The 16,332-nt window shown below is 42.4% G+C and overlaps 1 protein-coding gene across 3 annotated transcripts in view; it reads right to left on the bottom strand.

Annotated features, from left to right (window-relative positions):
- ADGRG6 (adhesion G protein-coupled receptor G6) overlaps positions 1–16,332 on the bottom strand; it is a 653,874-nt gene that overhangs the window by 55,460 nt on the left and 582,082 nt on the right. For all 3 annotated transcript variants that reach the window (XM_086927164.1, XM_086927162.1, XM_086927163.1), the window contains 3 exons: positions 12,933–13,216; positions 11,146–11,247; positions 6,320–6,475 (listed from right to left, as the gene is read on the bottom strand). In XM_086927164.1, the coding sequence (XP_086783290.1) occupies positions 6,320–6,475; positions 11,146–11,247; positions 12,933–13,216 (542 nt within the window). The remainder of the gene's footprint in view (positions 1–6,319; positions 6,476–11,145; positions 11,248–12,932; positions 13,217–16,332) is intronic.

The raw sequence follows: 16,332 nt of genomic DNA, 5'->3' as shown, positions 1-16,332 counted from the left end.
ATCAGATTGATTTTTTTTAACTTAATCTATTTGGTCATTATGATCAAATTCTAAATGTTGTAATGAACATTGCACTGGAAAAATAAAGTTAATATACAAGAGCTATGCTATATTTTACTAATAAACAGGCAGTAACAGGAGCAGTTCCCTTTCAGACAACAGGGTCATGATTGGAATGGTGCAGCAGGTGCAGTAGCACTGGGCCCAAAAGTTTCAAAACTCCTCTAAAACATATAATATTTCTATATTTGACTACTAAACAGGAGGTCACAACTGCAGTTACCTTGCAGACAACAGGGTCATGATTTCAAAGGTGCAGTAGGTGCAGCGATACCAGGACTAAAACCTCAAGGCACCTCACTAAACACCTAAAATTGCGATATATTAAAACTAAACAGGCATTCACAACACAGTTATCTTGCAGACAACAGGGTCATGATTTGAATGGTGCAGCGGCACCGGGCCCAGAAATTGTCAGAACTCCTCTAAACACCAAGGGGGTCATTAGCATGGCGGGCGGACAAAGTCCACCCTCCATACCCCCGGGAAATGGGACCGCCCGCATTGCAAGCGGCGGTCCCGCACCTACCATTAGGAATCGGCCGGCACCCTGGCGGGCACAGCCCGCATTTGTAACATTGCAGAAGGCGGGCAGGCTGAAAGGACCGCCCACCGCAATGCCACAAATGTGCCAAATATACCAATATTTTACTACTAAACAGGCAGTCACAAATGCAGTTATCTTGCAGGCAGTAGGGGCATGATTTGAATGGTGCAGCAGGTGCTGTGGAACCATGCCCAAAAGTTGTCAGAGCTCCTCTAAACACATAATATTGCAAGTTATGAGTTTCAATGCACAACGACGTGACAGGCACCGCGTAACGCCTGCCATGTTGTACACTGAAATGCAGGAGGGTACCATAGGTACCCCCATTTGCACTTCCTACCCCCCAGAATCCCTGTGGGCCTGCTACCGGCCCCCAATGTTGAAGATTGCCTGTCAAAGGCAAAACCCTGCATGCATTCTAATATGGATGGCGGTGTCTACCAGACAACATATTAACAGCTTTTCCGCCCGGTCGACTCATCGACCGGGTGAAAAAATGGCATACGATCTTTCCATACGCCGGTGTTACCCCAGCCATAGTAATACGGTGGAGGGAATAGGCATGCGGACGGGCAGAAATGTCAGGCAGATCGCCACCACCATGTGGGCAGTGGCGATCCGCCTGACATACTAATGTGCCCCCTAGTATTGCTATATTTTACTACCATACCTTGCACTTAAAAGGGGCTTGATTTAAATGGTGCAGCAGGTGCAGTGGCACTGGGGCCACAAGTTGTCATAACTCCACTAAACACCAATGATTGCTATATATTATTCTAAACAGGCAGTCACAAGTGCAGTTATGTAGCAAACGCTAGGGTCATGATTTCAATAGTGCAGAGGGTGCAGTGGCACTGGGACCAAAAGCTCCAGGCCCCCCACTAAACACCTATTATTGCTATATTTTACAACTAAACAGGCTGCCACAAGTGCTGTTATCTTTCAGGTACTAGGGTCATGATTTGAATGGTGCAGCAGATGCAGTGGCATCAGGCCAAAAAATTGTCAGAACTCCTCTAAACACATAATGTTACTATATTTGACTACTAAACAGGCAGTCACAATTGCAGCTGAAAGGCGCTTTATTTAAATGGCGCAGCAGTGCAGTGGCGCCAGAACCTAAAGCTCCAGGCACCCCACTAAACACCTAATATTGCTATATTTTTTCCCAAACAGGCAGCTACAAGTGCAGTTACCTTTGCAGACAACAGGCTCATGATTTGAATGGTGCAGCAGGTGCAATGCCACCAGGACCAAAAATTGTCAGACTCCTCCTAATAATGCTATATTTTACTACTATAAAGGCAGACACAATTGCAGCTATTTTTCAGTTAGGGACTTGATATGAATGGTGCAGCAGGTGCAGTGGCACCAGGGCCAAAAGCTCTATGGATCCCACTAAACACAGAATATTGCTAAATTTTACTACTAAACAGGCAGTCACAAGTGCAGTTATCTAGCAGGCACTAGGGCTCTGATTTATTGGTACTTCAGGTGCAGTGGCACCGGGGCCAAAGGTTGTTAGAACTCCGTTAAATACCAAATATTGCTATATTTAACAACTAAATAAGCAGTCAAAAGTGCAGTTATCTTGCAGGCACTAGGGTCATGAGTACAATGGTGGTAGCAGGTGCAGTGACATTGGGGCCCAAAGCTTTAGGAACCCTTCTAAACACCAAATATACCAATATTTTACTACTAAACAGGCAGTCACAAATGCAGTTATCTTGCAGTAGGGGCATGATTTGAATGGTGCAGCAGGTTTGGTGGAACCAGGCCCAAAAGTTGTCAGAGCTCCTCTAAACACATAATATTGCCATAACATAAATTAATTCTATTTCCCCCTCTTTCATTCCATTTTTCAAAATGTTGCTATAAAGTACCTGCACTAAACTACTAGTAACAGCACAGTATATTGCATTTTTGTGCGCAAACAAGTCATAACACTTTAACAGACTTTTTGTATCTTATATTGTACAACTACTAAGCAAGTAAATAAAAAAAACAGCTTCTTATTAATAATACAGGAAAACCTATTGCATTTGCCATTGCTTGTTTAATAGTGTGACACAGAACCCAAAATGTTTCAAGAGGACTCTACAGAGGTCAGTAAATTAAAAAAATGATTAAATAAAGAGGATCCAGAGATGTGTTTATATAAAAGAGTCTCTATTTACTATGTTAATTAATATGGAGAACTCTGAAAAGAAATATAGAATGAGTTTAAGGCAGTAAGAAGATATAGGGCCAGATGTAGGGAAATCATATTTACCGACTCTGAAATACCGAATTTTACCGATTCGGTATTTCATAGTCGGTAAATATGAAGGGGGGAGATGTAGGTATTTCCAGATGTGGAAATACCGAATCGTTTGAATTCGGTATTTACCGAATCGGTAATTACCGAATCGGTATTCCCTATTGATTCCTATGGGCTGTGAAGCACATAGGAATGAATGGGAAATACCAATTCGCTAATTACCGAATCGGTAAATACTGACTTTTGCAAGGGCGCAGGGGGTGTCACTTTGACACCCTCTGGCACCCCAAAAATAGGCATGTGCGCCATGTGGCACACAGACATGCCCTAAGGGCATGTCTGTCACATGGCACATGTCACATGGCTAGGTGTGCATGCACACAAGTGCATGCACACCTGAATTCGGTATTTTAACACCCAATTGGATTGGGTGTTAAAATACCGAATTTGTAGGGCCTTTGGGACTCAGAAGAGTCCCACCTACATCTGAGATTTACCGAATCGGTAAAAATACCGATTCGGTATTTTACCGAATCGGTAAATTTACCGAATCGGTAAATTTACCGATTCTGTAAAATAATGCCCCTACAAACCATTTCTGATGTACCGGTCGGTAACGGCCGAAAATACCGATTTTCGGCCGTTACCGACCGACCTACATCTGGCCCATAATTGTGAGATGTACTGCAGAAAAATAGACTTTTTATCTCTTTTCTGAACACTGAATGTAAACTATTCAGGCTCGTTGGGTGGTGAAAGAGGAATTCCAGATTCTCGGGGGGTGTGCAACCTGAGAAAGACTGCATCAGAGGGCTTTCTATCCCCTGGTACTTTCAGAGGAAGTACGTCACAGCTCCTCCTTGCTGCAGGGAGTGTAGGAGAGGGCTTCTTTGAGCTGTAATTTGAAGGTGGTGAGTGACTGCGTTAATAGATGGAGAACGGCTTTGCTATCCAATTGGAAGGAGTAGAATCACAGAAGGTTTGGAGGCGTTTGGAGGAGGAGGGGACATAGTGGGGGAGGATGGAACAATGGACCCTTAACTGATGACTGTGTGGAACGTCATTGGATGCGGTGAAGAACCAAGAGCCAGTCAGCGAGTTATTTGGGGACTGTTGTCAGGGTACTCTTAGACCTTTCAATAAATAGTAATTTTGAAGTTACAAAAAAGAATGTTACATTAAGGTTTTTGAAAATACCCTGCACAATTTTGAAATACTTCCAAAAAGATCCCATAATTTCTTATTTTTATAATCAATCGCCTGTACCATAAAGCAAAGGCAATTTGGGGCATATGATGATCGCAGCATCATTTTCATCGTAACACAATCCCGAATTTGTAGGAAGCAGCTAAAATATGCAGGGATATATTTCCAGTCAGTATCGCTGAATGCATATATTTAAGCATAGGTGATGCTAAATTTGCATATATGTGTGGCGAATTGCAGTGTGGTGTAGGAAAATGTAAATGTTTCTGTGCAAAAATTATAAAATCACGTTGTCGGTGTGTTCTGCAAAGTAAGGCCTGAAAAATATCATATTGAATAATCCAGAATTTTAAATTCCTCAAAGGTTAATGAGTTGTAGGAAGAAACGTTTAAAGTTTGTAATCCACAATGAGAATCTATGCTATGAGTTATGGGTTCCCCAGTTATATATTTTTTTTACAAAGAAACTGCCTCGGAAGCGACTGACCCACTGAGTTCTGAAAATGGCAGGAACCAGGGTGGGCCTTACAGAGGGCGAACAATAGTGTGGAACAAAGCCTCATACAGTGATTCTGGTAAAATACACGAGTTGCTAACGTTTACCAAAAACACTTGTGCTTGGGCACTGTTTTACTCAAACTGTGCTGCCGCGCAACCCCACCTGACAGTCTGCACGGGGACACGCCGTGATGGCGTTACTGAGCGCTCTATAAGCTCTTTATTATTATTATAAACGTTCTGGTCTGATTTGGTGGGCACCTGCACTCATTTTTGGGGACCATGATTTTTTTTTCTTCATTAGACATATTTGGAGGAAAAATGAGTAAGGAAGACAAGTGAGACATAATTAGGACGAGAAAAATAGTAGAAAATGGAGAAAGCAAGGATGATGAATCTGGAAGAGTGAGATAGAGACAGGAAGTTTGGGGTGGGTGGGAAAGAGGCATGACATTGAAACAACACTAGGCAGTGTTGGCATCCGACATGTCCCTTTTCCTGGAGTCAGAATAGTTTATTTATCAAGATTTGTGCATGCCGACATTTTCCTGTTGAAATTCATCAAATGTTTACAAGTGCATCTGGATGTTGGGTGGAGCAAATTAACTTTCACTGAGCTAAACGAACTGACTGCCTTAAACATTGTAACTGACACTTATATATGTTGTAACTGATTCGCTTACACATGGTAATTGAGCTGCTTACACATAGTTACTGACCCATCTAAAATTGTAACTGACCCGCTTACACATTGTGGCCATAATTCCATCCCAAATGAGTAAAGAATACTGCGTGTACCTTTTACTCAGGGGTGTGGAATTGAAGGAAATTCAGAGATGCACCTTTAGATGTCATTAGAAAATTGCGACTTACTGGGGGAATCAGTAGTTCTGGGCTTATTCCCTTGGTAATTTCCCATTCCCCAATACATTTTCTTTTGTAGACTGTAGTGCTCAGCAACCATAATTTCTAGGCCAGTATTACTAGATCTGCATCAAAAACGTGAATTTCAGAACTCGAAGGGACTGGCAACTCTTGTAATAGATTCGATCAGTGATTTCAAACCTATGTAATCAGCTCTTATTAAACTTGCAATCTGTGGGGCAGATTTATGATAACTGGCGCCAGTTATATTGCGCCGCTGCTCCGCCACCCATGGTGCGCCGTATTTACAATGCGGCGCACCATGGGGCAAAAATGGCACAGATGCGTGACGCATCTGTGCCGTAAAGGTGCCGCATTGCTGGAGTTGCGTCGCAAGCGCAACGCAGCCCCAGCAAGGCTCGGGGGTGCCCTATATGTCCAATGCTGCGTCAAGCCTTACGCCTGCTTCAAGCAGGCGCAGGGTTTTGACGCAGCATTGGCCTGAAAGTGACTGAGTGAAATCTTATAGATTTCACTCAGCCACTTTTGCGAGGCGCACCTGCCCCGGAACGCCCACCCTGCGCCGGAACGCCCACAAGTGGCGCAGGGCTTTACAACGTGACGCATCTGCCTAGATGCGTCACGTTGTAAATGGGTCGTAGGGATGCGCCACATTTACGCCGCAGTTGCGTGACGCAAACGTGGCGCATTACCAACATAAATCTGCCCCTCTGTGTTTTGACTGAGAAAATGCTTGCATGTTGCAAGTGGAACATCACTCTATCACTCAAATGCAGCTCAGGAACATTCTGCGTTCATTGCCGGTGTCATTCGCTGAAGATACACACAAGATCGCCAACAGAGCCACACTAGAAGACACTCACCTGGGTTGCTGTTCTTTTTGAAGAAATGGTTGGAACTGGATTTGGATTTCGATGTCCAGGACGTAGAGTTGGATCCGATCGAGCTGGAGGATAAGGACTTTCCCATGTTGTCTGAGCTGGCCTTTTTTGTGGTGTTGGTATGCGTCTTGCTCCAATCTACAAGAGAGTTTACAAGCATGTCATTAACTCATGTTAAGGGAGAGAAAAAGGCAAGAAAACAAAGCATAATAAGCATTGGCAAAACCAATAGGCCTGGTGTTTATTAAGGGAAGTGATAGGTAGTAGTATGGGGACATTCTGCACTTTACCTCCAGGTGTCCAACAAACAAAATTCAATAATGAATTAGCATCTTAAGGCGAAAATAAGGATAGGAGTAGGACGCCTTTGCTAAACAGACTGTATTAGGAGAGTTAAGCTGTCCCCTCAAAGAAGAGTGTTGTGAAAAGGAGTCAGCAAATGACTTGCATTGGAAGTGGTGAAATAAAAGGCATACACAGCAAAATTGATTGCACTCTTGAATATTGAGTACAGGGCACACTTGTATCATAGACAACATATTAAGGGACAAATATGGAAAGGTAAGTGGACAGAGTGAAGTATATATTTACTATTCATAACTCCATAACTATGTACCTTGACAATGCACATATTGTAAAGGTACATGGATGTGGAGTTAAGCATGGAAAATCTATACATACTTACCTTTTGATAAGGACATCTTGATGCACCATCACCAAAACCTGATGGCAACTCATATTAGACAATGTATCAATCCACGAAATCCCAAGGCCCTGAAGGATAGCCCATCCAACTAATTTCAGACCATGCGAAGCACACGAACACCAATGGATAAAAAGGCTCATTCAAAGCCCACTATCGAACTCAGGGGCCGATTATGATGGCGGACGGACCTGAGTCCGTCCGCCACCATAGAGTAGGAGGGAACCTCCGCATGGCCTGCGGAGTTCCCTCCTGTGCAATTAGGATGTGACCGCCACACTGGCGGTCACATCCTCTATTTTTACCATTAAGGCGGGTGCGGCTTCAAGCTGCATCCGCCGCAATGGTAAAAATGCATACATTGCATTTGTATGCAGAAAGCGGCAGGCACTGTGCGGTGCCTGCCGATTTCTGCATACAAATGCAGGGGGTACCATAGGTACCCCACATGTGCATCCCCCACCCCCCCTTCACCCAGGGGGCCCGCAACGGGCCCCCGCAGTGAAGTTACACATGCTTTTCCACGGCAGAAAAGCCGCCGCGGAAAAGCATGTTTCACAGCCCATCCTAATCTGGCTGACGGTGTCTGAGAGACACCGTCACCATATTACAGCTTTTCCGCGGCGGTTGTAAGCCAAACGCGGCGGAAAAGCTGCGGACGGAAACCAGGACCCACCAGCCATCCTAATGTGGCTGTGGGTCTTTGGTGGGTCCGCAGAGGATTTTCCGCATCCTCCAAGCCGGCGGCGGGTTCCGCCAGCCCGGAGGATGCGGAAAATCCTCCATCGTAATAGGCCCCTCAGTGTCTTATTGTACTTTTTTTGAAGAGTTTATGACATTAGGCCTTTTTTATACAGTGCATGCTGCCAAGTAGCCTGACATCAAAAGAAGACAGGTCACCAATTGGCAATGCAGGCAGTTTTTCTAATTAGCAATGTAAGTATGTAAGTGTGAGCCTATGGACAGGCCAAAGTAGGGCTTTAGAATTCAGACCTGTGCACAACAGAGGGTTACAGAAAAAGAAAGGGGTGCAGTGAAAGTAGATGACAGAATATAGGCAGTGTTTACAATAACTAATTAGCCAGTGCAGAAAATGATGTCGAGAAGGGGAGTAGAGCGTTTTCCAGCTGGGAGGAGGGAAATGGATTCTCTTCAGGCAGAAGAACATCACATAAAAAGAAGAACATTGTCTAAAATTCGGACACCACGCAAGTAATGTGCCCATTAACAGACATTGTATACTCACAAGCAATGAGAACATATGTCTTAAGTTGCCTTCAAGCTGGCCCTTACGTGACCCTCCCATTTGAAGCGTACCATCCTGGAAAATATCTGAGTGAAGGCCTTGAACAGGAGGCAAGCGTTCACACATGCTTCTTCTCATTGGGTTGGATCTGAGCGGATTCAAGAGATGGAAAGTCCTATGTTTGGATGGCAGTTCTGTTGTGCTGGTACAGATCTTTCTGCCATAGGCCAAAGACTTAGGTGTCCTCATCTCTTACATTTAGGCCTGGAAAAGTTCCCCACAACATATAGGAACCAGCTGATGCCTTCTACACACAGACTTGGTTGGGCACTAAGCAGCTTTTTAAAATCATTTTCTTGTCTTGCCTGCTCCTGTTCCCCTGCCAGGTAGCTACAAAAGACATCATTTGTGGTATGTGATCAGTGCCTAATCTGTAAAAACAATAAGTGCCAGGGCCTTCCTCAGAACGCCACTGCAACTTGCACCACCTTCTGTCCTGCCTGAGCTGCCAGTGATAGTACCAACGCAACTACTAATCATCGCACTCCTACAAGTGTGCTAATTCTGACTATTCCCGGCTCCCAAAGCTGGGGCCTGGGCGGCAGGTATTAGTAATGTTTAATGTGAATTGAATTAATAAACAACTGTTGTTGTGGTCATCTCTAAAAATAGGCAAACAGCGCTTCCATGTGGAAGATCATCATAAGGGCCAGTGTTGACAATTAAGTGTCGGTATTAAGCACTGGAAACCACTGGCTCAAATTAAGCACAGCCTGTGCTGCCATTAAAAAATAATTATAAATGCAGTCACAGCAACATTCTCAACCCACAGTTGCTGGGCTGTCTTTCCTAGAACCATATGTTCTAAAACACATGGCAAGCCATGACATTTGTGTGAGGCAGCTTAGTGCATGACGAATGAGAGACAAAGACAGAAAAAAAATTACCAGTCTCTTGGAACCCTTGGGAGGTGCAGCTCAGTGAGTAAATGCAGGGGACTAGTTAATGAGATAGACCACGCAACTACAAAAAAAAGTATGGTTCATAATTGACTTATTGATTGTATTAAGTGAGGGGGGTAACATGAGGCTTGATTACCATTTTGAGATGACGAATGCACTTACATTGTTTTACCTGTGTTAGGTTTCCATAATCTTACATTTTTTTTGGGTATAACTGTTTTTATTCTTAGAAAAAAATAGAAGACTTGACCGAGGTATATAAGCAAGGCAAGAACAAGTATAATACTGACAGTAGTTGGCCAACATTGCGCAATAAACAAGGAAGTGTAGGTGGGTTAGGGCAGCCAATTAATGCCATTCAAATATAACGGATCAACCCAAAAAATATAAAAGAAAAGCAAAAGAACAGAAGAGCAACAAAACAGCATAAATAAGTCCTCAGTGTATAGAAAAGTAAGGTCGCAGCGGCCAAATGATCTGTAATTGCAATGGGGGAGAGAAGAACTCCCCGGTCCCATGAGCTTCGCCTTACAATATAGGAGGAACAATAGGTAAGGGGACGTAATATGGAAAAGAAAAGTGTAAGAGGGAGATGTGTATCAGTGAGGTATTGCCCTTAAATGTGTCACAGGCGGGGGAAGTGAGGAAGGGATATGTGTGTGGAGTGGGGGGGATATGGACCAGGAGTTCCCTATTCTGAGCGCACTGTCTAGGGAGAACTGGACGGGGCCATAATATTAAACCATTTTGATACGGTTTATAATTGCATTTATCACGTTTACATCCAACTGTTGTTGTACATAAAAGCTCAGCTGGTGAGTCAGAGTGAATAATACACTTGCAGAAAGTAAGCAGAAGCTACACACTGATAAAATGGATCGAGGAGGAAAGCATGTGCAGTGCTTTGTGCTTAACCGTGATATTAACTGATTCAAACCCCGGCAGGCCTAGCCCAGCCATTTATCTTCGATATGTGAAGATACTGAGCACCACTGAACTTGGAAAAGAAAAATCCTTTTTTTAAAGTCTTTGCAGTCAATTCCCTTGGTGGTGCACCCTAGCCAGAGCCACTCTAGTCTCCATAATATTTTCATGACATTGGGGTGAGAGCAGCTTTTTATAGATTTCTAATAAACATTTTAAACATTCCAATCCACATGTGGATCGTTTAAAATACAAAGATGTAATTTCCCTTCTTATGAGTTTGAAGTGTCAGGAAATCCAAGCTAGGGAGTATGTCTGTCATGCTACACTTAAAGCGCAACTCTAAATTTGCTCAAGGTTGGGATTATGACATAAACCCAAGAAAATGAAGGCAGAGGATGCAGAAATATTCATCTATGAATCTTATATGCAACCCTAGAATAGGTGTGACTGAAGAGTATATTACCAGTATATGGAGAATCAAATATACACAAATTGTGGTACAAAAATATCTTAGTCAGAATATGGGCTTACAAAATATTTTGAAAAATAGGTGTATAGTGTTTAGTATTGATGTAATATTCATACTTCCACATACATCTACCATTCTGATACATACCTTCTGGGTACATAAATGTGCAGGTGAGAACAGTAAATCTCTACTATACATACTTACTTTTAAGACATGCTGGTAGTCGATATTCTGGCTATGGTATTTTTGCAGCACAATATTTGTGGGGTTGATATTGTATAACCATATCATACTTTTCTGAACCAATAAGGGAAGGTTTATCATAGACGTTGCCACATGTTAAAAACCTTTGTTTAGGGGTTTACACCATTGCAAGTGTATCATCACCCAGTGGTGTCCGTATCACCTGGCACCGCAGGCGCACAAGTGACATAGTTCACAGCAAGCAGACCAGTGAGGTCCTACAATCTGTTCGGGAGCAGCCAGTTTGCGCGCCCTTACCGGAGTTGTCCGCCAGACGCAGTTTGCCACAGCAGAGATGCCGCCTCCACTGCTTCTGCACATTTTCCTTCATTGCACAGTGAAAGACGAATATAAATAAACCTGGAATTGAAAAACTCATGTTAGAAATCAGGCATCCTTTAAAGGAACGTATTGTTTCTTTCTCACGTGAGGCAGAGAAATATTGGTAGAGCTGTGTGGTTGTCCTTTGGTGCGATGCCGTGGGCGCCTTGCCTTACCAGATACTTCATTTTTGAAAGCTCTGATTTAGTAATCTATTCATACTTACAACTGTTTTAGGTCATGAACGTATTTCTGTTAAAGTATACAAAAAGTGATGGATGGAATGCTTGAATTATTCTCAGCCACTGGTAATCACTTGTAGCTGCATCTCTGTCCATTGCTATTTTGCACACCATGCCACCTCAGTTTGGATCTAGTCATATTCAAATCAGTTTTGGCCCTGCTCCAATGGGAACATTCAGTCTGAACTGCCAATGCCTATTTTTCTGGCCCATGAGAGGATATATATGCCACTTAAAAATCCTGTTACCTTATAATTATATCTAAGTTTATTTAAAAAGAAACATAAAACAACATTGATGGTGTAGACAGAGTGTTGTTGCTCAACATTGCGCCATGGCAGACGGGGCGATCCATACTAGATATTCAGGATATCTTCTGACTACATTCATGAAGTCTATTTAATTTAAATGACTGTAAATTTACCGTAAGCAGATATCAGGACAGCTCGGTAGAGCCTACAATTTTACATGAATATTTGAGAAACAAATATTGGGCAGCTTATGATGAGTGAAACTAGCTAGTAGTAAAGATAGGTTGAAGTCTCTCTTCTGCTTGAAAGCATTCACAAGTCTGAAGCCAAGTGCATCCTCCTCCAAGCGCTTTTAAGAAAGGAGTGTTGAGGATTTACTGATGCTCACTTGTTTGAATATTCGTGGTGGGACCTCCACTTTTCTAACCTAAACTAACAAGGCTCTATTCCTAGCCCTATAATGCAATGCTCTTATCCAGGATTTCTGCTGAAAGTGGTTGCTATTGTACTATCTGTTTTTGCTTGACTTTCCATTTGTCTTCCTTATCTATCAGTCATCGCTCTCTTTTTTCACATTCTGCCTCTTTATTTCTTTTGTTTCCTTTCTCTTCCTCGCACACATTCTTTTTACTAATTGTGTCATCTCTTTCTAGCTCTGATTCCTATGGTCTACCTCTCATGCTCTTTTTTTTCAGGGAATACCTTCTTCTCTTTTTCATTGTTGCGCTCTCTGTTTGGCTCTCGCTCTCATTCCTGCTCTATTTATCTCACTCTCTCCTTGCTTACTCATTATGTATGTCTCTATTCTTTCTCTTTGAATCTGAGCTCTTATTTCGCATGCTGTCGTTTTCACTCCTCCTCCTGTTTCGTTTTCTTTCTACCTCTTTCTAGTACCCCTGTTTCGTTCTCTCTCTCCGTCACTGTCTCTTTCTCTCTCTCTCCCTCTCATTCTCTCTCCCTCTCGTTCTTTTCATTCTCCTTCTCGCTCTCGTTCTTTCTCTATCATTCTCACTTCCTCTGTGTCTTGTAATCTGAATCTCATTCTCTTTCGTTTTGTTTTTTTCTTCTCTTTTTCACTCTCCCTTCCTTCCTCTCTCTATCCCGCTCTTTCTCTGTCTCTCCATGTCTTTGTATGTATTTATCTCACTCTTCATATCACTCTTTTTTTACTGCTGTTCTCCCTCTTCCTACTTTTGTCCGCCATTGTGGCCACTAGGGAGGTCCATCTTACCTTGCAGGGAGTTGAAGATGGCAAAGAGGTACATGAAGGCGATTTGCACAGGTCCCCAGGCGAAGAAGGCGAAGCCCCAGGTCATCCCCAGCAGGAAGGTGAGGCTCACCACACTGCGCACGTTCCGCAGCACCTCCTCCCTCATGCTCCGACTGTTCCTCTTCCCATTCCTCCCGCAGATCTGCACCATCACCACCACAAACATGGCCACGTTCATAAGAAACATCACGGCAAAGTAGGCCACGCAGGCGACGTAAAAGACGACGTCATCCTTGATCCAGCAACTGCAAGGAGGAAGTCAATTAGTGCTGGTGTGCTGCTTGTGTTTGCAGGTGTCACACAGGGCACAGTAATGCATGTCGGATTGAAGTGCTTCATGCTACACTGATCTGTTTTCCCAAACATTCAAACATTGGGAATGGGCATTGGAGTGAGGTAGTCACACATCAGCCACTTGACAGACAGTTAAATCTTAATTATACACCAAACAAGTCCAGACACACATCCTGGTCACTGAACACTGGCATGTTTTCCCAGCAGCACTTTCTGCTTTGTCTTTTACATCCATTCTTCCTCCCTCCTTCTTATGGTGAATATTTTAAAATGAACTTGCCTTCCAAATATGCTCCAGGAGAAGTGCCTTTCTGCTAAAACTACCTACATTGACTTCAGAGAGTTCTAAATGCAGAAAATAGCAATGTTTCCTTTTTCTAATTAATTAAATATTATGAAAAAGTTTTATGAAGCTGAGAAATACGTATTCAATACCTACGTATATGTAACATTGAAGTAGGTTGACCAACACATTAAATTACAATATCCATGTTTTCCAGAAAACATCATGAGAATGAAATACCTGCATTTTGAACAACATAAACGTACAATCCACATGAACCTTTGCTCTATGTAATGATCATTACCTGATTCAGTAGTAATGTAAATACGAATTAAAAGGACCACACTCCAGATAGGAGCTAAAAAAAGAAAACATGAACAAGCGACAAAGATTTCCTATCTATAAACTCTACTCATATATGCATTTATAATTATAATTATATCAGCTTCCTTCATTTCTGTGTTCTAAGTGGCGTAAGCTGAGAATATCGAATCCCGAATCTCGACGACGAAGAACATCATTACAACAATATCAAGGGACAAAGTATCAAAAGGTAAGTTTCTATACATTGTCTACACCTAACTCCACACCTATGTACCTTGAATATATATATATATATATTCAATGAAAAAACCATAGGTTATAGACCATATATAGTTAGGAATTAGCATTTACAAAACCTTGAAAATTCACTGAAAAAACCATGGGTTATAGACCATATATAGTTAGGAATTAGCATTTACAAAACCTTATTTTACTCACACAAAACCATTGAAATTTTGCACTAACTATATATCGCGCACCCGCAATCCACTGCTGATCATGTCACATATTACATCATTCAGGACATGATCAGTGACATCACTGATGACATCACTGATGACATCTCAAATGACATCACTGATGACAACATCCAGTGACTGTGTGTGTCTGTAAAGTCAAAATATGTCTTACATATTGAAGAATGAGTGGATGTATAAGTGTCTGGATGAAGGATTTAGTAGGTGCATGACTGACTGTATGAGTGAGTGATTAAATGTGTCTCACTGAGTGCATGGGTTAGTGACTAAACTGTCTTAATTTGTGCATCATTATGTCTGTTTTCTGTAAACTGCTGCATGTGTTGATCAGTAGCTTTATGATTAAGTATATGGGTTATTGATTGGTTGCCCAAGTATTTGTATGGGAGACTGAGTGTGTGTGTGGGTGGCTGGGAGGTGTATGACTCTGTGCCTAGATGTGTGAGCAGTTGATTCACTAGATGTATGGGTTCAAAAGTGCATGTGGAAACAGCTGTATGGGCGGTTGACTGTGTGCATGAGTGTAGTGGTGAGTGAATGGATATCTCAGTGCTACATGTCAAAGTAAGTACATATGTAAAACACAGTACATGTGAGAGTTGACATATATAAATAACTGTGCATAAGAGCCAGTGAATTTGTGAGTGGCTGTATGGATCATTGTGAACTTGTATCAGGGATTGTATAAGAGAGTAAATATGTGTTAGTATATGTTTGAATAAGTAAGGTGTGTATAACTGTATAGTTGAGGAAATGGAAGTGTGATTGATTCTTTGCATGACTGACTAGGTGTGTGAGTAACTCCATGGATGAGTGACAGTCTGTGAGTGGCTATTTACTCTGAGTGTATCTAAGATTATATTAGAGTCTGAAGAGGTTCACCGTATTATCACATTAATGATGTCATCAGTGATGTGATCAGTAATGTCAAATGAGATGTCATCAGTGATGTCATCAGTGATGTCATTTGAGATGTCATCAGTGATGTCATCAGTGATGTCACTGATCATGTCATGAATGATGTAATATGTGACATGATCAGCAGTGGATTGCGGGTGCGCGATATATAGTTAGTGCAACTAACTATATATGAAATTTCAATGGTTTTGTGTGAGTAAAATAAGGTTTTGTAAATGCTAATTCCTAACTATATATGGTGCAGTAGTGTGGCTCACTGGTTAGAGGCGGCAGACCCGAGAGCAGAGGACGGCCCGCGACCAGGGTTCGATTCCCGACGCGGCAGGTTTCTGGACCAGGGTCAGCGGACTCGATAATTCTCTCGCCTCGGTGCCCACTCTGATCAGCGATCACACTGGGCAACTCTGGGCATAAGCTTGCCTCATCTGCACTAACGGCCCCACCAGACCGCCGGGGATGCCTGGTCTCACCCTGGAGATACCCATTAAGGGACCATCTCTCAGGGAAGCCAGGAAGGGTTTCGCAGCGGTCGAAGCGCGGAGATACTCCTCCGGGAGTCGATCCTAGCGCTATATAAACTTGCAATTAATTAATTAATTAATTATAACCCATGGTTTTTTCAGTGAATTTTCAAGGTTTTGTAAATGCTAATTCCTAACTATATATGGTCTATAACCTATGGTTTTTTCAGTGAATTTCAATGGTTTTTTAATAGCAAATATCAAAAGCTGTAAAATGTCAAGTACGTGGTAGGTAAAAACATTTTCGTATTTATGCACGCTGATGTGCTTTGAACGCTGCCCCCCCCCCCTCTTTTCTTTTAGGAGTATTCTCTCTTTGCAGATAGTGAAGGGTAGGTAACACAGGCCTTTGCCCCCGTTGTAATCCGTCGTGCCTGCTTCCCTCTCTATTTGATTGATTGTTATCCTAGCATTTATTGTTTTGGAATTGGTTCTCTTTGGTTCATTCTCTATTTACAAACAAGCACAGAGTCGCAATACTCTGTTTAGTCTTTGCAGATAGTGAAAAATCGGTAAAAAAACAAAAGGAATCAAGCAAAATCAGT

The sequence above is a fragment of the Lissotriton vulgaris genome, chromosome 6 (assembly GCF_964263255.1).
Source record: "Lissotriton vulgaris chromosome 6, aLisVul1.2, whole genome shotgun sequence".
In the NCBI taxonomy this organism is placed as follows: domain Eukaryota; kingdom Metazoa; phylum Chordata; class Amphibia; order Caudata; family Salamandridae; genus Lissotriton; species Lissotriton vulgaris.
The sequence above is the reverse complement of the archived record's forward strand: the minus strand, read 5'-3'. Positions and strand labels throughout refer to the sequence as shown.